At 41.8% G+C, this 24,523-nt stretch overlaps 1 protein-coding gene across 1 annotated transcript in view; it reads left to right on the top strand.

Annotated features, from left to right (window-relative positions):
• Nucleotides 1–1,369: 1,369 nt before the first annotated feature.
• NPHP1 (nephrocystin 1) overlaps nucleotides 1,370–24,523 on the top strand; it is a 32,482-nt gene continuing 9,328 nt past the window's right edge. Inside the window, exons 1-14 of the mRNA XM_044428927.1 lie at nucleotides 1,370–1,478; nucleotides 3,749–3,822; nucleotides 4,531–4,591; nucleotides 4,943–5,079; nucleotides 5,508–5,718; nucleotides 6,880–6,981; nucleotides 7,917–8,017; nucleotides 9,677–9,719; nucleotides 10,727–10,811; nucleotides 11,416–11,510; nucleotides 14,395–14,523; nucleotides 14,760–14,834; nucleotides 16,793–16,903; nucleotides 17,758–17,840. Coding sequence (XP_044284862.1) covers nucleotides 1,407–1,478; nucleotides 3,749–3,822; nucleotides 4,531–4,591; nucleotides 4,943–5,079; nucleotides 5,508–5,718; nucleotides 6,880–6,981; nucleotides 7,917–8,017; nucleotides 9,677–9,719; nucleotides 10,727–10,811; nucleotides 11,416–11,510; nucleotides 14,395–14,523; nucleotides 14,760–14,834; nucleotides 16,793–16,903; nucleotides 17,758–17,840 — 1,379 coding nt within the window. The 5' untranslated portion in view covers nucleotides 1,370–1,406. The remainder of the gene's footprint in view (nucleotides 1,479–3,748; nucleotides 3,823–4,530; nucleotides 4,592–4,942; nucleotides 5,080–5,507; nucleotides 5,719–6,879; nucleotides 6,982–7,916; nucleotides 8,018–9,676; nucleotides 9,720–10,726; nucleotides 10,812–11,415; nucleotides 11,511–14,394; nucleotides 14,524–14,759; nucleotides 14,835–16,792; nucleotides 16,904–17,757; nucleotides 17,841–24,523) is intronic.

Genomic DNA, 24,523 nt, shown 5'->3' on the forward strand with positions numbered 1-24,523 from the left:
TGTAAAATAGAGCTGCCAGGTTGCTGACGGGGACGGGGCGTTATGCTCACATGACTCCAGTCCTCCGTCAGCTTCACTGGCTTCCCACTGAAGTCCGGGCCCAATTCAAGGTGTTGGTGATGACTTATAAAGCCCTAAACGGCTTGGGTCTTGGCTACCTGAAGGAGCGCTTACATCCATATACGCCTGCCCGCCCCTGAGATCTGCGGGAGAGGCCCTTCTCCAGGAACCCTCCATGAAGGAAATTAGGAGGGTAGGTACTCGGAGGAGGGCTTTCTCTGCGGTGGCGCCCAATCTATGGAATGCGCTCCCCAGAGAGGTCCGCCTGGCACCGTCATTATTTGTTTTTCGGCGCCAGGCGAAGACCTTTTTAGTCAAACGTCATTTTAATTGTTACTATTATTTCCTATTTTATTCTTTGGCCAGGGCGACTTATTTTATATTGTAAATTCGTTTTATATTTTTAATGTATTATATTTTAATGGTTTGTGAGCTGCCTCGAGGCTTTGGCGAATGGGGCGGCATAGAAATTTTCTAAATAAATAAATAAATGTTTGTTTTTTGCATTAGTAATCTAATGCAAGATTATGCTGTGGCTTTGTTTTTGGATGGTCTGGGAACTTTTATGTATGGGACAGGGTATAAAAGTTTTAAATAAAAATAAATTACATGCCCAGAGAGTCCTACATTGGCCTATAGGCTGCAGTATATAAAAATAAATAATCTGGTGTACATTTCAGACTGTGGTGCTTGAAATAAATATACAAAAGCGTATGGATGTACATGTGGTTGCATTGCAGTGAGAACATTGTGCCTGTAATACGTATGCCACAACCTTAGAATGAATTTAGACCAGTTTGACTTTAATGGTTCACTATCAAATAACTTACACTTCCTCCATATCATATTACAAGATTTTTTTGACTACACACGCATCCTGACAAAAAACTGGTCATCTTTTGTTCCCTTCTTACCCTGTTTTTTGTAATCTCTTCCCCAATGAAAAGATCTGGCAATTTCAAAAGCTTACTGTGATTTTTCAGTTAGCCTAATAAGTTTTGTGCTGTATGGAACACAGTTTTTGTAAACTGTGGTGATATTAAGATATTTATTTCTAAAAATGTGATCCTTCAGAAATACGATTTTAAGGGTCGCCTTGAAAGACAATGTCCACTTTCAGGTTTCTTTTCCCGTTTTCCCTTTAGGGAGGACAATTTTGGGTGTAGGACGCACTGCCTGCCGGGACTTGTAGTTTGATTCGTCCGATTCTCACAGCAGCAAACCCTCGATCCCTCTCCCCAGCGAATACTTTCTCCCAGCGCCAGAGTTAACGTCACCACCCCGCGCCGCAGCATCTTGTCGCCTTGGTAACCAAATGGCCGATGGGCCTCCCGTGAGCTGGAGAAATGAGCGGGCGCCGGGGCCGGACGGGCCCGCTGCAGAGTGCGCTGCGTCGGGGCCGAGAGCTCCGGGAGCAGGTGACTTCTCTGTTGGTCTCCTGGGATTGTACGGGGATTTCTCCTCGTAGCGCCGAGACAGTCGGCGGGGAGAAGGAAGGAGAGAGACGAAGGGCGCTGCGGGAGTCAGACTGCCGGCTCGCCTCCTCAGCCCGGGGCTTCCTTGTGGCCGAGTGGAGAGACGGCTCCGGCCGTTGATGGGGACTGTTTCTCCTGCGTCGCTCGCACGGGGTTGTGCAGCGGCAGGCCCCTTTCCTAAGCGGGCTCCCTGGCTGTTTTCAGCAGCTTCTCGTCGCAAGAAGCCTTGAGCATCTGCGTTGAAATTGAGACCGCATCCAGCGTTACTCGAAATCAAGCCCCATTCATTTTAGTGGATCTATTCTAAGCAGCTAATGGTGAATGCAGCCTTTCCCCAAGATGTAGAGATGGCCACCCATTTGGACAGCATTAAGAGGAGGTGCGTGGAGGCGAAAGCTGTCAATGGCTTATAGTCCTGATAGCCCTATCCTCCCGCCAGTCTGAGAGGCAGTATGCCGATGACGGCCAGGTGCTGGAGAACATGGGGTGGGGAGGGTGCTCTTGCACTCTGGCCTGCGTGGGCAGCCGAAAACGGACAGTGTGAAGAAAGTGGTGGACTAGATAGCCCTTTGGTCTGATCCAACACAGCTCTTTATGTATTCTTGGGTAGTTTTATTCTAAACAGATAAGATCACTACAACAGTAAGCGGTGAAGTCGTGAGTAGTGAAGTGGCCAGATTTGCTGATGATGCTAAACTTTTAGGGTGGTTAAAACCAAAAGGGAGTATGAGAAGCTGCAAAGGGATCTCTAAGCTGGGAGAATGGGTATCAAAATGGCAAACGCAGTTTAGTATAAGCAAGTGTAGGGTAATGCATCTTGGAGCAAAAAATCCCAACTTCAGTGATACACTGATGGGATCTGAATTGGCAGTGACTGAGCAAGAAAGGGGTCTTGGGGTTGTAGTGGACAACTCAATGAAAATGTCAGCCCAAAATAGAGCTGCCAAATTTTTTATTTCCCTTATACAGATAGCTGATGCTACTGTACTTGGAATATTGTGTTCAGTTCTGGTTGCATTACCTGAAAAAGGACATTATTGAGTAGGAAAAAGTACAGAGAAGGGCAACAGAGATGTTCAGGGGGTTGGAGCAGTTCCCTAAAGAGGAGCAGCTACAACAGCTCAGACAGTTCAGCTTAGAAAAAAGGTGAGTGAGGGGGGACTTGAGAGAGATGTTTAAAATAATGCATCTTGTGGGGAAAGTAGAGAGGGACATTTTTCTCCCTCTCCCATGACACTTGAACCAGAGGTCATCCCATGAAGCTGATTGGTGGGAGGTTTAGAACAGATAAAAGAAAGTAGTTCTTCCCACAATATATAGTTAACTATGGAATTCACTGCCATGGGAAGTAGTGATGGCCGCCAGTCTGGATGGCTTTAAAAAGGATTGAACAGATTCATGAAGGAGGATGCTATCAGTGGCTACAAGCCTTGGTGGCTATGTGCTACCACCTTTACAAGAGGCAGCATGTCTTGATACACCAGTTGCTGAGGAGCTGAGCAGGTGGAGGTCTTGCGCCCATCCTGTTTGAAGGATCCTGTGGGCAGCTGGTTTGCCACCATGTTTACAGATTGCCTTACAGATGGACCTTTGGTCTGATCCAGCATGGCTTTTATTATCTTCCATTATTATTTAGGCTGCACTCATGTACTACTGACCTGGGAGTAAGCACTGCTAGACTCAATAGGATGTTCTTCTCAGTACACATATATCGGATTGTGCTGCCATATAAAGCTTGTTAGTACAAATAACCTCTTGAAAAGAACTACAAGGACACAAAACTAAATGGTCAGTTTAAAAAAAAAAGTAAAAAAGCAAGAGAAAATTTCTGTAAAAGTCTGGAAAAAAAACCAGGCTATTGCAGTTTTCACAGAATCAGTATCTTAGTAGCATATTTCTCTCACATAAAAATACTCAGGCTGAACTGATTACTATAATTCATTGTATGAGTTGCAGCCATATCTTTCAGTGCAAACTAATTCAGGTCTTCTCAGAAGTAAACCCTATTGAATTCAGTGGGCTTTACTAACAGGCAAGTCCATTTAAGATTGTGGCTTTATATGTCAATCCAATATCCACTTACTTGGGAGTGATCCTTAGTTAAACCCTTCTGTGTTGACATGTATAGGACTGCTCTCCTTTTGGTTTTACACACTTGAAACTGTACAACTATTTTTTTTAACAAAGTGAATCTGAATCACAAAACATTTTAGGTTGGTGTTTTACTTCAAGAAAGCAAGGACATAGGAGTTCTGGATGCTGAAAAAAAGAAAAGCCTTAATCAGAGGTAATGTATATTTGAATAATTATTTTTATAGGAGTGATACAAATATATGCAATATTAAAGTTGCAACACTAACACTTACTGGTGGTTATTAGTTGATTTTTTAAAGATGTGAACAGATTAGAATAGTGATCTAAAAAATGGAGGCTACAGGCTGATACATAATTATATAGACTAAAGCTTAATTGAAATTACGTGGATTTACTTCTAAGTATATACAGGCAGTCCCCAGGTTATGAGTGTCTGAGTTATTTACAAATGAACTCATATTTACAAATGAACTGCCATAGCCTATTAAAAAATACTGTAGAAAATCATCATCACTATAAGAGAGAGAGGAAGCAAAAGGGCAGAGAAGGAGGCATCCAAAGCAAACCTTTCTGCCCTGCCTATCTTGAGGGAGAACTCTCTCCAGCATCTCCTTGCTGCAAAGAGGAGACACTGGTGAGTTTGGGTGGTGGTGGCTAGAAATATTTGCAGTTTTTCCACTTTGATAGGGGTCCTGTGCCCCCCACACCCTCAAATATGGAGATCCAGCTAAACATGATCTGCATTATATAAAAATTCAACTTAAGGATGAATTTTTGTTTTCTCAGGAATGGAACTTACTTGTTAATAACTCAGCCCAAAAGTATATGCAAAATGCTTGGTTCAATATCTGTCATTCTGGCTCTGTAGACAATGAAATAAAATACAGACTTTTTGCCATAGATGTTTAGAGTTGAGGAAGACTGTGGATGAAAATGCCTTTGCACTTCAGAACCTGAAGAAAGTAAGTCTTTTTTAAGTAACATGATTTTTGTTACAAAATAAATTAGTCAGAATGTTTAGAGAATTTTTTTTTCAGGTAGGACCTATCATTACAGCACTTCTTCTGTCCTGGCCATTATATAGACGCCTGGATTTGTGTCCTCCTAAATTCAATGCATATTGTCATGTACCCTGTTGTCTTGGACAGCTGCATATCCATTTTTGGGTAAACATCACCCAAAGACAAAGTGAATGTATGTTATTCATATATCTCTCATAAATATTATTAATATTAGACTTTTCCAGATCAAACATAGTTCAAATCTTAATGCTCGCATGGATTTTTCCAGCAATTTGTTGTGTTATCTCACAGTCAGATGAGCCTGCACCTGTGGGAAATTATAATCAGAGAAAAGAGGAAGAAGAAAAGCAATTGTTAAAGCTCTCTCAGCAGCTGGAGAAACTTGCAGCAATCCTTGGCCGGGAAAATGAGATGAAGGACTCTCATGTGTAAGTAGCTGAGTAGCTCAGTCCTGTACCTATCTATCCAAAAATAAGCTCCATTGAGTTTAATGAGACTTTCTCCTAGGACTACAGCCTGAAACAGGCATTGTTTTATTAACAAAATTGGACTGTAGCAGACATGCTTACATTTGAACATGTGTATAGGTCAGGACCAATATAAAACCTCCTCATAAAAGCTGTAGATGAGGATAAGAGGGATGATATTTTGTGCCTTCTGGTATTATGTGTTTGTTATCTGTCTCATGTTTGAGGATTCAAAATATGAAATTGGGGAGCAAATGGAACCCGTGGTTCCTGTATCCTTAGAAAGGGGAAGACCTTGGCAATATTGGCTGAATCATGAAGGTATTGATATAAGAGATTCTTAAAAGACCATTGTTGGATCTAATTCTTTTTTGTTACACACATAAAAGGGAAAGCAGCCCAAAGACTCAGGAGGAAAATGAGGAGACTGAAGAGGAAGATGAGGAGGAAGAGGAAGAAGAAGAAAGTACACAAGATGAGGAGGAGGAGGAGGAAGCAGAGGACTATGATGAAGACAAACTAGGAGATGATTCAGCTATTACAAATTTTATCACTCTTGGTGATTTTGCTGCCCAGCAAGAAGGGGATCTGACATTTAAAGCAAGTGAAATGTACCTTATTAGGATCTGTGGGCCCACTTCACCAAGTGTTGCAACTGCGTAGCATCAGCTTGTCATTGTGGGGCAGTTGTAGATCTTTCAGGCCTGAATCATGCCTGATGCCTCCATTCAGTGTATGGACAACTTAATTTGAAGAAGCTACATAGCTCTGGTAACGGCGGCTGTTGCTAGACTAGCAAAGTTGGGCTGTGTTGCTACATGGGTGTGCTGTGCCAAGTGAGCTCATGACACCAACTCAGTTCTGCGGGTTCTGTCTCTGTGTGCGGAAATACTGTATTTTTCCATGTATAAGATGCTACTTTTTCTTAAAAACATTTACTTAAAAATGAAGGTGCGTCTTATACACGGTGGGGGGGAGTGCTGGGGGGGGACTGGCGCATATGAGGGGAGGTGGCGAGCGGGCAAGCGGGGGGTGGCATGCGGGGGGGCAGAGAGCACGGGCGGTGGCAGCTTGCATGCTGGAGATGGGTAGGAAAAGTGGGGGGCATCCTATACATGGGGGCATCTTACGGAAAAATACGGTATCTGCCATTCATTCTGACTGGAAACTGTAAAGATATGAACTGGGATAGTGACTAAATATGTCACTAGTGACCCCAGATACTTGTTTGGAGCAGAGAGGATTCTCTCCCTACCTCCCTAATTCTTCCCACTGCCACTGGTTTTTGATGATTACAAAAGTCTCATTGAACTTTTGCCCCCTAGCATTTAGTGGAACATTGAGAATCAAAGGCAAGTGGGCCACCCATGTAGCTCTACCCCTGTGTACAAAGAACATGCATCTAGATAGTAGCAAAGGGATGGAATACATCATCAAGTTTTGTATCTGTGATGCAACAGTTCCGATTTAATGATGCTGTTTCGATCCAGCCCAATTAAAATCTATAGAGATATTTTGAGTAAGTGGAATGGAACACAGCTTGCATTCATAGTTTGTAAATCTACAAGGCCATCTTCTGGTATGCAATATTAAACCATTTTCTTTCATTGATAAAAATAGCAGTCACTTTTTGGTGGAAAACAGCAAAATAGATTATATCTTTCATTATACATCCAGTGAATACAGCTGATACAATTTATTTAAATACTTGAGTATTAATTATTAGTTTCTGTTTTCATTTCTCTCTTTCTAATATTAAAGAAAGGTGAAGTCCTTCTCATACTTGAGAAAAAGCCTGATGGATGGTGGCTGGCTAAAAATTCCAAAGGGGAGAGTGGCCTTGTGCCTAAAACCTATCTAATGGTTAGTATACTTTTGTTTCTCTCTATAGAGTTTTAACTTTTTTTTTAGCATTATTGTGGACATCTTAAGAGCTGGTGTGGAAAGTTATAGGGTGACTTTGGGCCAGACACTGCCTCTTAGCCCAACTTATCTCTCAGGGTTGTTTTGAGGATAAAATGGTGAGGAGAAAGAGGATTACTCACCTGAATCTGGCAAGAATGAGCATTGTTGGTGTGATTAACAAACCATATGCAACACTAAACAGCTCATGCAAATTTCACTGTTTGTATGAGCTAAAGTGATATATTGTGGTTTTGTCAGCCAGTTTCTCCATCATGAGGAAGAGAATCTTTCCTTTGAGAAAGTCTTCACAGACTGCTATGGCTTCTAGCCAGTATAGCCAGTTTATTTGTGAGCCGCCCCGAGGCTTCGGCGAATGGGGCGGCATAGAAATTTTCTAAATAGATAGATAGATAGATAGTGCATTCCTCTATCCTAGCCCTTGAATTTACAGAGTCCTTTTAAGAGTTGTTTAAAAAATTAATGCAAGCAGGTTTGATTTTAAAAAGGAAAAGAAAAGAGAAGGCTGGATTGGAGATAGGTTCTTGGAAACATGATAGATAACTTATTCTGACTGTACAGTATGGCAATCATGATGTTATTGCATTTTTCTGAAGTTTTCAAAGCAGATTACACACATCGTCTCTGCAGTCTTTATGAAGCACTACAAAAAAAGAACCCTTAGTTACAGGGAAGCCTGAGGAGCTCTTCTGTTTGTGGAAGAACAACGCAGGATCCAGCTCAGAATATAATCACAATGGAGCTGTTACCTGAAACAGAAAATTCCAGCTCATGCTTATTCTTGCTCATTCCATTGCATTATGTCATTTTTTTACATTCCCTTATAAAATAAAGCGAGGACTTGGTTGATTATTGTAAACATGTTACCTTTGCAGATAAATGCCAAGGAAAGAGAGGGAGAAGAGCCAAGTGAAGAAGAAACAGAGGAAGATATAGAGGTGGCAGATGAAACAGGAGGAGCCAAGATCCTGAAAAGGTAGAGCTTTCAATGAAATGTATTATCACTAAGGCTGGAATAAACCCTTTTGGAATCCACCCCTCTTGCATTTGCAGACTTCCTCTCATGCTTGGTCAGGCAAGCCAAGGCAAGAAGTTGTCGTCAGACACTCACAGACCCCCAGTTGTGCAATCAGCAATTTTTCCCACCTGCTGCCGCGAGTGGTGGAGGGCACAGAAGAGGGGTGCTGCTTGCAGAGCATGTGGGACACATTTCCTGGCAAGCACTCCATGAGCACTTTGATTCTGGGTTGTTGCAAAGTGGACCAGATTCCAAGGAGCTGAGCTCAGGGATTTCCCACACCTATAGATTCCTCATATCTCTAATTATCACTTGTATTTTGCAAAGAGACTTATTTACTACAAAGCAGCCTTTATTGTCTGTGCATTCCCTGTTGGATGTTAGCACCATCCATCTGGTCCTTTGCCAACAGGGCCCATTTGCATATCATGATTTCATTTAACCATTACAGGCTCCATTTCTGAACAGTGCCAATGTGTGCCCAGCTTGTTGTGGATCATCATGTCATGCACGGTTCCTCTGAGGGTTAAGTAGTCCTTGCATAAGCTTAAAACAAGCCATGAGTTATTTGAGCATTGTCTAACCTTCAAACAACCCATGCTACCTGGGATCAAGTGACATGGCAAGCTGGACACCCATGGGGACTGTGCAAAAATGGAACCTGTGGACATGCAGTGCAACACAATAGCCACAACACAACACAAATTAAGCCATGATGAATTGTTGTGTCATGCAATCCGGGTCTTTATTACTAGAAGAGCAAATGGAAGGGAAGCTGGCTCAAGCTGTGTAAAATATGCATCTGTATAATAAAATCAGACTTGCAATAAAGATAGTTACAATGTATCATTTTTATCTTTTTATTAACATTTATATATTGCTTTATTTGTTTAAAAAGCCATTCAGTCGTGAAATATAAGAATAAGGAAAAAAAATCCGAAGTGTAGTAAAGAATTTATTTAAATGTAGCTCTGCTCCTCATTTCTCTTACACCTTTGAATGTATTTTCAGTTGTGCACTGAAAATTAAATAATAGAACCCTATACGTGTCTATTCAGACATCAGTGCTGTTAGATTCCGTGAGGCCCACTCCCAGGTACCTGTGCATGGAATTTCAGCCTGAATAGGGTGCTTCCATTTGATGTTTTTATAGCAATATTACCCTATCTCTTCACAGAATTTTATGGGGTTTTTTTAACTCTCCTGCATATGCCCACTGTTTCTGGTGTCTTTTTAATCACAGGAAATAGGTTATGGGGGGAAAAGGGAATTGCTACACAAGCTCATCTTTCTAATGCAAGGAGCCCTCTGTCTGGAAGCAACCAAATTTTGCAATGCAGTGCTGACATGATCTTACAGATGGTCATGAAAGGTGGGCAGGGAGTAATGAAACAAAGGCTACTGTAGCCACAGGACGAGATTATATAAAGATCCCAGCCTCAGCACACAGTTCAACGGAAGTCCCCTGCTGACATTTTCAGTCAGCATTGTAGGATTGGACAACCCATCAACAGACATACACACTGAGTGCTAATTTGCCTGTCTGATTTTACTATTTTTATATTTTAATCTGTGTGTTTGGTTTGTAATATATTTTTATGTTTATACCACTTGCAGAACAGACTCACACTGGAGTGCTGTTAAAAAGGCCATCACAGAGGTAAGCTTGTATTGTATGGCATTGTATTTACATGCCATTAATACTTTTTGATGGGACCCTTCTTTGGGTCAGAAACTTGATTTTGGGTATGCATCAAAGAAATAGGCATAGCAGTTCCATCCAACTTGTTACTGCATCTCTCAAATAGTCTGCCTGTGGATTGCTCAAGTAGCAAACTATTTGAAAAGAATGTGTACAGTGCTATTTTGTGCATGTTCACTCGGAAGTGAGTCCCACTGTGTTCAGTGGGGTCATTCACATGTACGCATGCATAGAATTGCAGCTGTGTAGTGCTTGTTTGTTTGGCCAGGAGCTCTTCAGGACACTTGGTATTCATTGACAGCTGCTGCGCAGTCCAGGGCCTTGAAGCTTAGTAGGCTCCTAAAGAACTGCTGGAGGAGACAGTGGTGAAAGGTAATGGGTGTTGGTGGCAGCAGGAAAGAGTCGGCATCAGCACCAAGGATGGGCAGCTGTGAATGGGGACTGATGTTGTTTCCATGCAACATCCTTATTTATTTTATTTTATTTGTAAATAAATAAAATTTATTTATTTCATTTTATGTTTAACGTTTAGCTAGGCAGATGTGCTGCATGGTAAAATACATGCTGCGGAGGCTTCTGCTACTACCAGCTGTCATTTTAATGCCCCCCATAACACCCTTTGGTCACATAGTAGCAGCCTCAGAGGCACCTGTGCAGTGTGCCCACCTGATTAAATGTTAGAAAGGAAAATGGGGACAGCTTCTTGCCTCTGCCAACTGGGAAGCCGTGGGGAAAGGACAGTGGAGTGGCCAGGCTGTTGGGGAAAGGAGAGTGGATGGTGGAACACGGGAGGTCAAGGCAGCGTGACAGCTGTGGTGCACTAGGGGCGAAAAATGGGATGGCAGCTGTGAAGCAACCTTGCCCCAAATACTTTCAAATCAGGCAGAGCTGTTGTTGCAAGGTAAGACAGAGAATAGATACAGTGAAGATGTCAAGGCTTGGAATTTCTCTTCTCTACTGAACAGAATAATACCTTAGATGCGCTGACAACTATGGGGGCAGTTCCTGCAGGATTCCGACCTTCAACACTTGCCCAGCTCTTGGAAGAAGGTAGGAGTTCCATAAAGCTATTTGATTAAATCCAGAATTCTCAAGAGGGTAGTGCAGGTTTCCTTAAGGAGGTGTGAATGTTTGCTAGGTGATGACTGGAACTCTGACTGCAGAATGTGATCACTGTTAATATGTATGTTTGTTTTAAAGTACATTTTTAATGTCACATTGATTCCTTTTAAATGATTTGGTCAGCAGTGGTGGTAGAATCCTTTTAACAGAGTTTTAAAATGTTTTCCTTCCATCATAGTAAGTGTGCTTCTTTAGCATAATTTTTAAAATGTGAATGTGATAGAAACAGATTTGTAAGCACATACAGGTATTCTTGCTAGCAAGCTAGGATTAGTGTTTGAATGTATGGACTTGCTCTTGCTGTGCATAAATCCACTGGACTGTGATCCTAAATGTAATTACTTGAAAGTAAGTTCTGACCTCAATAGAACTTAGCTGCCAAGTCAACGTGTTTCAGGCTGGGATGTCAGCTTGCAGCTGAGCTGTGCTGTGGCTTTGAGGTTTATAACTTTTAAGCCCCGTTGAAGACAAGCAAGAGGCGTAAAGGCATAAAGGACCATAAAACACTGAAAAGTGCATGTTGTTCTTCTAGGAATTCAGTTTCGAGCCTCTTACTTCCTACAACCAGAGCTGACACCTTCCAATCTTTCTTTCCGAGATCTAGTGTGGAACCCTGAAAAAGGCACTGTAAGTTTGTGTTCTTAATAAAACTACATATAGGGTAGCAGAAGATGAGGTATTATTAGATGTAATGCAGTGAAAATTTGGGGAACATATTAGGAAATAAATGTAGTTATGAAATTTACATTTTCTTTTTTTGTTGCATTTTGTAAGCCACTGATATTTTTAAAACAGTTGACAGTTGACTGTTTCTGTTGACAGTTTTGCAAATCACCTGATCTGTCAGACTTCAGACTCCTTTTTAAAAGAGGAATATGCAAGGGGTTAAAGGATTCTGTTTTGACAGGAAAATGTACCAGTATATAGGGTACAGTATCCTGGCAAAAATATATTTTAAACTCTCCAAATCTCACATCAAAAAAGGAATTCTGAGTTTGACATCTGTAAGTGGGAATCCCCTCTAGTTCTGAATATTTCCCTAATGTCAATATTGAGAGAAAACTTTCCCAACTGAGGGGGAATTAGGGATACCTGCTCTCTGTTCAAAAACCCTGAAGATCCTGCTGAGAAAGGGGGAACATGCCTTTTTTCACGAATAAGGTTCTCTTGTGGTTTTTGCAGGTATCTGATGGGTAGGCATGTGACACTTGTCAGGGAGAATATTGGGGAGAAAAGGGAGAAGGGAGAAAATCCTGCCTTGCAGCGTGGACTAGCCTCCCTGAATTACCTTGCCCTTTTGGATTCTACACAAATGTGGCAGAACAGGTTTTTAAAAAGGTGCAGATATTTGCACTCACTTGGGGGAAGAGGGTTGGCAACCACAGGCAGCCCCTCCAAGGCAATACAAACAAGAGAAACAAAAGATGGCGCCAGTCAGCTTTCTTAATCTCTGTCCAAAATATTTTGAAATGAAAAGTCAAACCACATGGAGGCTGAAACAGCTCTTGGTGGCAGCAGGGAGGGAGGAAACATCTTTCTCCTCCTGCAGTGCCTCCTAGGGTACCGGGAGGAGGACCAAGGAGATGGGATGGGGGTGCCTTCCCCATGATTACCCAATCATCTGTGTCATGTGTATTTTGGGTAGGGTGGCTTATCATATCACATGACCGCAGCCAATGTATGCCTACCACTTGATGCTTACATAGAAGCATAGAAATAGAGCAAGTCAGAAGGGGCCTCCCGGGCCATCTAGTTTGACCTCCGGCTCCAGCCGGCTCTGCTCACGACATGCCCACCATGTGCATGTCTAGCCTATCTTTGAACACCCTCACCGATGGGGCCTCAACAACCTCCTGTGGAAGCCCGTTCCATACCCTCGAGGTCCTAACTGTCAGGAAGTGTTTCCTGGCATCTAAATGGAACCTTGGTCCCCCGAGCTTTGCTCTGTTGGAGCACATCCTGCCTTCCTCTGCGAGGCAGAACAGGTCTCTACCCACCTCCATGTGACATCCCCCTCACATACCTGTATGTTGCCAACAGAGCATCTCTTGGTTGTGCCATAGCCAACACGGATCAAACACCACAGCTAGAGCTTCCATTATCACCTCCAACATAGCAGGTCCAGCACAGGCCATCCACACATTCAGCCGAGACTCACTAAGTGAAGAGATGTCAGGCTATGCATGTCCACATGTGAATTGGACCTGAGGACTGGTTGAGTTTGAGCATCTTACATGACCCTGAAGTGGCATGTAGCTCAAGCCACAAAACTTTGATTCTACAGCACATAGGATAGTTCTCATGGAGGTTATAAACCTGAGTTGGAGCTGCACCAGTACTGACTGCACATCACATTCATATCATTGCATGGAGGATTTCTTCACCCTAGAAAACGTTTTTTGTATGTGGAAGAGTAGAGGACAGGGTGAAGGAACCTAATGGGGTGTTCTTCATACTATGATAGTGTAGACAGAGCATGTAATCATGTGGTTCCTTAGCTGTAGTCTGAAGTGGTACAACCCAGGCAATGGTTTATGATTTCAGTGACAACTAAACCTTACATTTTAACTAGTTTAGTTGAAATAATAAAATCTAATGTAAACCACCATTCAACTGACCTGCTCCTATAGTATTGCAACAAATCAGGTGACTGATTGAGCTTGTTAGCTCTGCAGACTGCATTCCACTGTTGCAGAAAAAGCAGAAGAGGAGTGGTCATACAAGAGCAATGTGAGTGTGTGTTTGTGTACTTGCATTACCCATCATGTCCTTGTTTATATGTACATGTTTGTGAGACACTGATGCAGTTTGCATGTAATACTGGCAAATTATGGGTTAATAAAAACACATTTTGCTGCAGCATGTAACTACAAATTATGTTCACTGTGGGTGGTTTCAACCTACAACCTACACAATCAGACTATACTGTCTGGGTTTGGATGTCCTGTAGCAATTCCTGATCAACCTGACCTCAGGGGCTATTCAAAAGGCCTGTGGAATGTACATGGCACAAATCCTGGGTTAATTAGCCCATAGTTTGCTGGCTACATGTATATACTATTATCATCTGTCCTTGGGGAGCCATGAGAATGAAACATTATAGTTGTTGCTAATATACGGCCTGTGGATTTAGGACTTTTCCTGGTGACTGTGTGCGTGTGTGCATGTGTTTAAAAGAAGGAGGGCCCAATCTTGCAAGGAGGAGGAGCAGGGTGACTATTTGAAGGAAGGCCATCATGGGGAGGAGCCTGGGCTATTCCAAGAGAAAGTTAAGAGTAGGATCCAGATTCAAGATCCCAGAAATCACAATAAAGTGATTGGTGCCTTAGAATTCTCAGCCACCTGAAAGCTTTGTTATGCAGTTCTTAAAAAGTTAGGCTACTGGCTGACCATGATATATAAATCTCACATAATAGATTGATTAAAAGTGTTCATATTTCTGGAGAATTGCTGAGTATCTTAGAAATATTAGTCTAGACATAACATCTTGTTGTTTTGTCATTTGTTTCAGATTCAGGCAAGACCAACCCGTATATCACTAATTATGACTCTGTGGAACTGTAAAGGGATTCCTTTTCCTGGATTCAGCATACAGGTTCTCAGTAGACATGTTCGACTCTGCCTTTTTGATGGTAACAGAGTAAGTTCTACAAATCATTATAACATTATGTCCAGTGGGTGGAATCCATTGAAGTTCTTCTCCAGACAGAGCTGCTTCTGTCAGCAGAACTGTTAAGGCAGCTTCTTGCTGTCCATCATTGTGTTATTGTCTTGGGGTAGAGAAAAGCCCTGCAACTCCCATTATTTCCCAGCCAGCCAGTACTTATTCAGTACTGACAGATTAAGTCTTTTCCATGCTTTCTGGTTTCATTTTAGATCCTAAGTAATATTCATACAGTTAGAGCTACGTGGCAGCCAAAGAATCCCAAAACATGGACATTTTCTCCACGGGTAAGTATAAAAACAGAATTATGATTATGGGCAGAATTATATGATGCATTTTACATGAGTTTAGAACTGTAGTACGTGAAATGGTTTCTAGTACTATTCACTTATAATTCCCCAACCCAATCATTTCTTATTCAGAGAATGGAAATGAATCCATAAAAATATATACAAATGTGTCTCAGTTGCCAGGCTAAATACACATAAGTGTTGCAATATTACATGTTCTACAGAACCTACATCTTAGCCTGCATGACCAAAGCCTGCTTACTGAGAACCAACCAGATGTGAAATAGTTATAATTAGCTCTCCTGATGTTCTCTCTGTTTAAACAAATAAACATCAGATTGGATTGGGGTTCAGAATGCTTGTGGGGGTGTTTGCCTTAACTCTTTCCTGATCTCCCCCCCCACCCCACACACACTCATTTCCTGTTTGCCCTGCCAGGAAAAACATGGGCAAATAGCAACTTGGAGCCTGATTTTTGACTAGGAAAACTGCTCTGCCAGAGCCTTGGCCTCTATTTGTGTCCCCTAAAATTAGCTCTCTTTCTATTTCCCCCTTCTTAAAAGGAGAATGGCTCTTTCAGTATGGCCTTAAATAATTGTGAATTATATAGAAATAGAAAGAAATGTCATGTGCTGTTCAGCAGATGGCAGTATTTCCTGTGAAATACTGAAATTCTACAGCAAATTGGAGAGTGAGGAGATTGGCTTTATAGTCGGTAGTCTGCAGGAAAATGTTTCAAATGGTGATGTTTTCATTTATATCATATCTGTTTTCCTAAGGCCATGGAATAGGTCTGAAGCATGTCTGTATATAAAATCTCTGGTTATGTTTGCACATTTCTCTTCAATCGCACAGATTCCTCCAAAACGACATGTAGTAATGGAAACAAGATGTAGTAATGGAAAGTCATGCCATGACATTGTGCGCTCCCCCTTCCCTTTGTGGCTGTCAATAATATGGAGCAGGAAATGCATGGTATTATTCTGTGACATCATCTCTCTGTGTGTTGTCATCATCCGTATATGGGAAAAGACCTCAGCACAGGTTGCTGTTCTTGATCAGTGGAGGATGGAGCTAACAGGAGCAAGTTAATTTCTCCCTCCAGGAGAAGGCAAGGCTAAAAATGTTACGTGTTCCACCCCGAGAAGATGAGCCCATTTTGCTTTGCCTTCCAGGGAATGTCAGGGTGGCTTAAAGTGCTCCAGAGCTACTACAGTGAAGCAAAGCAAAAAGAAAAGAGTGAACAGCTGTCTAGCTTTTTTTCTCCTTCTCTGTTATAAATTAGTAGAGTGGAGCAGGCCACGTCTGGACTTTCCTGGGAGGGGGTGAATGGGCACAGGAAACTGCTCCAGGAATTTTCAGATATCAAGACCACTGCAAAATTGACACTTGCTGGTGGCTCATACTCATGGGTTGGTGCTCTAGTTTCTGTGAGCAGAACTCCCATTTCTGAGATACTCTTGATGGAAAAGAGGCAGGGAGTTTATTTTTGTCAGTTCCTCCTCCCCCTTATAGTCCCCTGCATATCCTAAACATCTCTTCCAAAGCTCCTTGAACAGAGGTGTGGTGGTGGGCTTTAGGGCAAAAGGGGAATTGGCGTGCAGACATATACCAGTTCCTGCAGTGGGAATCTCTGTTGCATTTCATTTCCTCTTGTGAGTGGCAGGAGTCTTTTCTTTAGTAGAAGAGCAAGTCTGGATCTAATCCTGTATCTTTGTGGTGAATAAAACAGAACGCCCACCTGATTGTACAGCTTGCCAAGCCCTTGAGGAGTTAACATTTTTATACCCAGCCGGACAGTATGGAATGATGCTGAGTCATGGTGACATTTAGGATTGAATGTAATGGTTTCTTTTAAAAGAAAACAAGGAAGAAGGATATTGGTGTTCTTGGAAATCTTTTAAAAACACACTTAAATGCTCAGACATATTTTCTGCTTTCCTCCCATGCTATAGATCACTGGCATCTTACCTTGTGTGCTTGATGGAGACTGTTTTATTAGGTCCAATTCTCCGTCTCCAGACATTGGCATATTATTTGAACTTGGGATCACATATATTCGCAATGTAAGTTCACTGCAGGTGACTCAGTACATGAAGCTGTATGAGAGACTCGGGGATTATATGAAGAGCTTAGCATCATAATCCACTGAAATGAACAGGCTTCAGAACTGGAAGATTGTGAATATTCCAGTGGTAGTGGCATATTAAAAAAAACCTTGCCATTCTCTTGTGAAGTGATCTGGTGGCTTGATCATTAAAGTATATATTTAAGCATAAAGGTCTCTGTCATTTTATACTTTAAAGCATTATGAATTGGGACATATATTAATAAATCAACATGATTTCAACATCAAACATGGAAATGATAATAAAGACCATGGTTATTTTAAAAATATTTTTGACTAGCTTATGAGATATCAAAGGACTGATTTTTTTTCTTTAACTTGCCATGTTTTATGGTAAGCCCTTGAACTTACTGCTTTGTTATCTATAGAAATGACCAGTCCTAACAAAGGAAAAAGACAAAGCAAGGCTTATCTGAGTATCCTTTACCTTGGTTATAGCAGGAGCTAGGAGATCAGTCCTCCATATATTTTGGACTACACTTCCTGTCAGCCCTGTCCAGTATGGTAAATATTTCACAGTGTTTATAGTTGTAGTTCAAAACATCTGGAATGTACCAGGTTGCTTTAGCTTCATCTGTTTGTAAGAATGAACCCATTTACCTTTGAGTGGGTAGTAGTTATTTCTAAGTTGGAGAGGAAGGAGAGTCAACCCTTGGGCTCATGCCATTGTGGCTCCAGCTACACACCTAGCTTGGGTATAGGAAGACTATGTGAGCCCCAGGGCTGGAGGGTGCCCAGGTATTTTACAATTTACCAGTCCAGATAATCAACTTTATTCACCTTACTTTTTAGTCAACAGGTGAGAGAGGAGAATTGAGCTGTGGCTGGGCATTTCTAAAACTGTTTGATTCAAGTGGATTTCCAGTTGCCTCCAGGTAAATTTTCTTTGTTAAGCCAGGTGGAGGGCAAAGTAGAGTTGAAATGCAAAGAGAACTTAACCAGCGGATTTGGTTGGCTTTTCCTTGGTTAAATGGTTAAGCCCTGTAATTCCAGTGATTAGAGCTCGTGATTTAGTAGCAGTAGACAATGCCTTCTGCCAGAAAAATAGCTTCCATCAGTGGAATAGTGAGGAGAACAATTTCCTCTCTCTCCTGAGCCCTTCCTCCCGCATGTACCCTCAGCATTACAATATTTTATTCATTTAATGTCTGTACCACCTGATAGGCAAAGTTCTCTGAGCCATTCACAAAGTAGAACTTGAAACTTATAAACCATACAAAAACTTTAAAGTCTGAAACAAAATAAAACCAAGATCAGAACCAGAGTAAACGCCAGCAGCAGTGCAAAGCTCTAAACATGTATTCATACAGTGTTTAAACCAGGAGGACCAAACTGGCAGGGGAACTAAAACAGGGTTTCACCTGGAAATAGGTACAGAGTAGCCTGTTTAGGTAGGGTGTTTGGGGTGCCATCACTAAAAAGGCAGTCTCACCTCTTGGGCAGAGGCACTAAGAAAGGAATTTGCATAGGAAGCAGCCCTAAATACATCATAGCTAAACAGCTTCTAGTAGCAAGAAAAGAGATCACAAATTTTAAACCCATCAGTGTACTTTTTTTCCCACAGTATTTTTTGCTAAAAATACTAGTTATACATAGATTCCTTTCTTTGTGCTGGAAATAAGCATGGAAGGTGCTTATTAGTACACATAACTTCCTTTCCTCCTCCCAAAATTCCATAAAATTGAACTCACTCAAGCTCACTCAGTATAGTATTGCGTCTAATTTAATTTTCTTTTTTTCCTTTTAAATAACCTTTTCTATGACAGGTAAGGTAGGGCCAAAACTGACTAATGCCACTTAATCATGATCTTTTTTCCACCCAAGTATTCTAATAGTTTCTGCATTCCAGGGACTCAGCCCAAGGAATCTGCTCTTGAGAAGTACTTTTCATAGTGGGTTGCAGATTCTTGAGATGAGATTAGATATTACTTCAAGAGCTGTTTGTTTTGAGGCTTGTGCTAAACAAGTTGCATGGCCTGAGTTTCAATGCTGAAATTTGAAGTCAAAGGATATGTATTTAGCCTTGTAACAGTTTCTGAGAGTGTTAAGTTTGTGAAGCAAGTCTTACACCTGCCACAGTTTGAAACTATAGTTAGAAAATAAAACTTGACATTTTCTTTTCTTTAAAATAAATACACTCAACAACTTGAATATGGGCTTCCTGTATTGTTTTATATTATTTCCCCAGTCCTGAATACAGGTTTACCTTGGCTTCGACAAAGGAACTAAAATGAGATAAGGGGGGATGGATTGTTTACTGAGTGCTGCTGTTTTAATTTGTAAACTGCATTAAACTTTCCTGTGTTAGCCAATCTCATGAGAAAGGCCTCTCTTCAGAACTTTCTGCCTGTCAGTTTTTAATATTCAGTTACCTATTTTAACATTCCACAGTTTAGATAGCTTCCGTTAATGTTATATTCCTAAGGTAGAGATACTGCATTTCCAAGCACTGGCTGCCCTGTGCTTTGTACCTAAGAGCATCTTCCCTAGCCTGGTGACCTTCAGAGGTATTTGGACTACAACTCCAAGAATTCCCATCCAGAAGGGCCATTGACTGGGAATTCTGAGTACCGAAGTCCAAATGTGTCTGGAAGGGACAAGGTTGGGGAAGGTTGACCTAAGCAAACTCTGGCTTTTCTTCTGGGAGACAGAATAACACATTGCTCTGCTGAACGGGTTGTGTTTTGCAAGTGTTGTGGGCATCTGTTTGGTACTGTTGGTGTGGAACAACTCAACCCTCACCCCCATCTTCATTATGTTCTACGTTTTTGAAAATTGCCTTGATGTCCTCTGTGGCTTTGTGCAAAGAAGGGTTTTGATATGGAAGCTGATTCGAGGGAGCAGAATCAGTACTGAGAAGACCCCCTTCCCTTGTGCTCACCTGCGTGGCCACCCTTAGTGGCAGGCAGGGGTAAAGGACCTCTCTTGTACTACGGTTGCATTGTACTACTGGCAGGGAACGGGAGCTGCAAGGGGGGATCTGTGTGTTTTATCCAGCACCTAGAATGCATTAGGTACTCTCAAAGGAATAATATTTGGTGAAGTTGGGAGGCATGTGACAATGATGTGCTGAGTTATATGGCAGGTTTAGTTTTCACTGTGGGGAGAGCCCTTTGCTTTCATGTAGAGGAGGCGGGAATGGAGGCTTGTCCAGTCTGGGCACAGGGCAAGGGCTTGCAACCAAGGTCCTAGCTAGAGCCATGTCCAGTGCTCCTGAGTGCATTGCCTAAGACCGGTGACAATCCTTTGCCTGCACGCATGGGTTGGCATTTAGAAAATATTCAGCTTAACAATAAAAAGTAATCCTGATGGTTTGAGTTCTTAATTTGGAAGCAGTCTCTCCCACAGCTTGAATTTTTTAAAGAGTTGCATTGCACAGAGGATCACAGAAAGATTCCATGGCACAGGAAGAAAAAAACGTGCGGACACAATGTTGCTCTTCAGTTGATACGCCAGACACTTTTTCCTCCATATTATTTTGTTTCCTGAAGAGCACTGCTTAAGATGCATGTGCATCAGCTATTTTAGAAGTAATGCATATTTCTTCTTCTCAAACCCTTAGAATTTTGCCTCTTTTTTCAGTCCATCAGTTGCAGTTTTTTTTCTTACTGCCCTCGATAAGTTCTGTGAAAGCCCTGAACAGTGCTGCTATCAGAATAAATAGTATTACTGTTTCCTTTGAGAGTTAGTGTGTGAGGAGGGAGCTGGAACTAGAATAGAAGTAAATTTCCTGCTATGACTTAATGCTGTTTTCACTGAAATCATGAGATATGCATCTGAAATTGAGCGGCAGGCATTTCCCCCCTACTTGCTTGTGGCCTTGGGTTGGATCCAGGGTTGATTTCCATGAGGAGAAAGGAGAGGGACCTTCCATGAGAGGAAGGATTCTGCTTGCAGAACATTCCTCCACCCTCTTTTTGGGGATCTTCTCACACCATTGCCTTCAGCATTCAGCACGATATCTTGATTCTTTGGCCTGATTCTCATCTAGCAACCATCCAGAGTTTATCCCCAACAACAAACTCTAGGTTATCTTCCTGGGTTGTTCATTGTTAACAACTACATGATTAAACCCTAATGAGTCTTACCACTTGTATCCTGGACCTTCCCTTTCTGCCTCATAAAGCAGCTGTGGGGACCAGCTGGGTGGATAGCAGTAGTTAGTGGTGTGATTCCAGCTTGCCTGAAAGAGGCAGTGGTAAGACCTTTGCTAAAAATAAGAATAAGAATAAAAAACAAAAATAAAAATAAAAAACAACCCTCTCCCTAACCCTACTATATTGGGTATTTTCTAGGTGGACTCTAATACTCCATTTGTGGGCAAGGTGCTGCAGTTGTGATAGCTTCCTAGCTCAGCTGGAAACTAGACTGGGGGAGTGTTGTGCCCTTGTCAGTTTTGTTGGACCTGACAGCTTTTGATACCCTTGAGAATGGTATCCTTCTGAGGTGTCTGAGATGGAACTGGGAGGCATTAGTATGCAGTGGTTCTGGTCATCCTTGGAGGTGCAATCTTAGAAAGCAGTGATAGAGTTTTATTTTGACACTGTGGCTGTTGGCCTCTGGTTCCCCTAAGAGTTCCATTTTATTCCCCCATGCTATTTAACATGTACATGAAATCACTGGGAGAAATTGCCCAGAGTTTAAGGGTTCTGTGCTATCAGTGTGCTGATGACTACCAACTCAATCTCTCCTTTCTATTGAAATCTGGGGAAGCTATTTTAGTTCCAAAAATGTTGGTAATGGACAGGATGAAGGCAAACAAATTGAAGCATATTCCAGATAAGGCAGAGGTGCTCCTGGTTAATAAAAGACAGATCAGGAATATGGATTCAACCTGTCTTGGCTGGGGTTACCTTCCCCCTGATAGGCTGACGAGGGCTGATTATAGACTTCCTTGTTACAGCAATTTCACTGCTGGGCAGAATTTTTTCTGGGCAGAATTCAGAGTGCTGGTTATGACCTATAAAGCCCCGTATGGCTTGGGATCAGGCCACCTGAAGGACCACTTTTGCATATGTACCTACCAGGTGCTTATGATATTCAGGAAAGGTATCTTTTTCAAGACCACCACCTTCAGACATGCGCTTGGTGGCAACATGAAAGAGGGCCTTCTGGTGGCCAGAACTCCACACCGAGAGAGCTAGGTTCGCTCCTTCTTTGCCGTCCTTGGACTGGCAGGCAAAGACTGCTTTATACAAGCAAATCTTTGGTGGGGGTGTGATTCCATTGAGGTGGGCACTGATTTTTAATTGTGTTTAAATGTATTTGTTTATCACAAGTGTTATTGGTGATTCTAAGCCACCTTGAATATCATTTTTGGTAAAAAGGCAGAGTACAAATCATTTAGATAAAGACTAAATAAAGAAGTAGTACTGGGCTCACATGTAATGACAGTTCATGATTCAATGAGATCTCATGCTCCTGTCATTACAAGTGGGTCAGGCCACTGTATGCCGTTTTCAGGGAGTGGAGGGGTTGTCCTGGGAAGGAGGGGGCAGGGAAATCCACTTTTGCCAGGACAAGTTGATTCAGCTTATATCTGCATCCAGCCCTTGCTAATTAAGTTGCTGGTACTGTATGATGACTGGCACACAATGGGGTGAACACCCTTTTTGGGTTGTGGCTTCTTTTAAGTCTAGTGTGCATTTGCAGGTGCAGAGAATGCCATCAAAACATTTCACTCACATTTATCACCGAGTTTAGAGTACAAATATGACAGGAATTTCTACAAGGCATATTATTAAGTCTTCACTTCCAGACAGGAAATAATGTAGAATTGTTTAGCACTTGATTTGGCAAAAGTAATATCGGAAACCAGATAAAGTGCTTCTTCTTCCGACAGTGATGATTTAAAAAGCCCTACTAATTCTGTTCAGACAGGACTAAACAGTTTATGTTTAGCTATTGTTGTTTACATTTTTAGTCATCCTTACCCCATGGAGCACAGGACAAGGTGCATAATGCCTCCCTTATGCTCACAACAACTCTGTGAGGTAGGATGGGCTAAGAAATGGCTACTTGCCTGAGGCCATTCAGCATGGTGGATTTGAACACAGATCTTTTTGGTCCAGTCCAACGCTTTAGCTGTTGTACCTCACTAGAGTTATAGTTCAAGATGGTTTCAGTAAATACGAGGGTAATGCACTTACTGATAGCCCATCTTTCTGCCTCAGAGGCATCCAAGGCAGCTTATCTCAACAAGTAGATGAAAATGGAAGTTAACAAATTAACCTAAAAACAAAGAGGAGACAACAGATAATACAGAAATAATATAATGGGGAATAAGAAAGAAAAACAAGTCAGTATCAACCATCTAAAGGACAAAAGTGTGAACAGATTAAAGAGTATACAAGGTCCAATTTATTATTAATTATTAATTTCATCTTTATACTGCTTGTAGCCGAAGTTCTCTGGGCAGTTTACAGTGAAGTGTAAAAGCAATTATATATAATAGATAAAAACATTGACAAGAATTAGAATTACTTTAAAATAACATAAAACATTAAAAACAATAAAAAGGCAATAAAAGAGACAATTTATGGCAGTAGATGTATTTAGATTGTGTAGGCCTGTACCTGGCCTGCAAAATTGACCATTCCCAGCTCTCAGGGCCAAGTGAAGTAGTGTTCCTGCAGATATGGGACTCATTTCTGTGCTGGCAAACACAAATGTGTGATGTAAAGTGTTAAAACACATATTTGATTTGCTAGTTAATGTGTGCATGTTTGCTACTTGATATATACACTGTAAAACGATTTACATATTTGAATGAACCTGCCTATATTAACACCAGGTCTTGTTAATTGCTGTAGTCACCTCAAACCCAGTGCTCTTTGATGGAATTTGTTCACACATGCAATTGCAAGTCATCAAGTGATTGCAAGTAAAGTAATGTCCATATATGTCAAATGTATGCAGCAGTTCTGTGAAATGTGGAATAAAGTCTGGGGAAGTCCTGGCAATATATGTGGATTTGTACAATCAGGAATCTGACTGTAAACATCCAAAATAGTTCTAAATGGTGCTTGAATGTCCTTTACCTATTATCTAAATAGCAGCACTTTGATCCTTTATTACAGGAGTGGAAGACCTTTTCCAGCCTTAAGGGTGAATTAATTCTGAGTGTGGGTGCATTCCAGTGCTGGCTGAGGCCTAAGGCAAAAAGGCAGAGTCAAAGGGGGGTACAGAACGAAAACAATAATGGGGAAAATGTACAGAAACGAGGGGATCATGAAACACTTGGTGGCTGGAGAAGACAGGGTGATTCCACAGGAGCAGAGACATCTGGTGACCAGTTGACGTTCCCTGCCCCCGTTTTTGTAGGAAGTGCTTCCTTCTGTTCACCCTTGTGTAGCAATTCAACATGGGAGCATTGCTTTGTCACCGTTTGACGGTTCCTTCTATTAATAATCTCTGTGACCTTGGGCAGGGTGACCCACAGAAAGGCCTGGGGTCACTTCTGGCCATTCTGTGAGCGTTAGATGAGAAGCAAGGGGAGAGGGAGCAGGAACTCAGCGCCTCTGCATGGAACTGTGTTGTGCAACTATCAGAAAAGCAG

This window comes from Varanus komodoensis, unplaced genomic scaffold (assembly GCF_004798865.1).
Source record: "Varanus komodoensis strain SLA01 unplaced genomic scaffold, ASM479886v1 scaffold2, whole genome shotgun sequence".
NCBI classification, from domain to species: domain Eukaryota; kingdom Metazoa; phylum Chordata; class Lepidosauria; order Squamata; family Varanidae; genus Varanus; species Varanus komodoensis.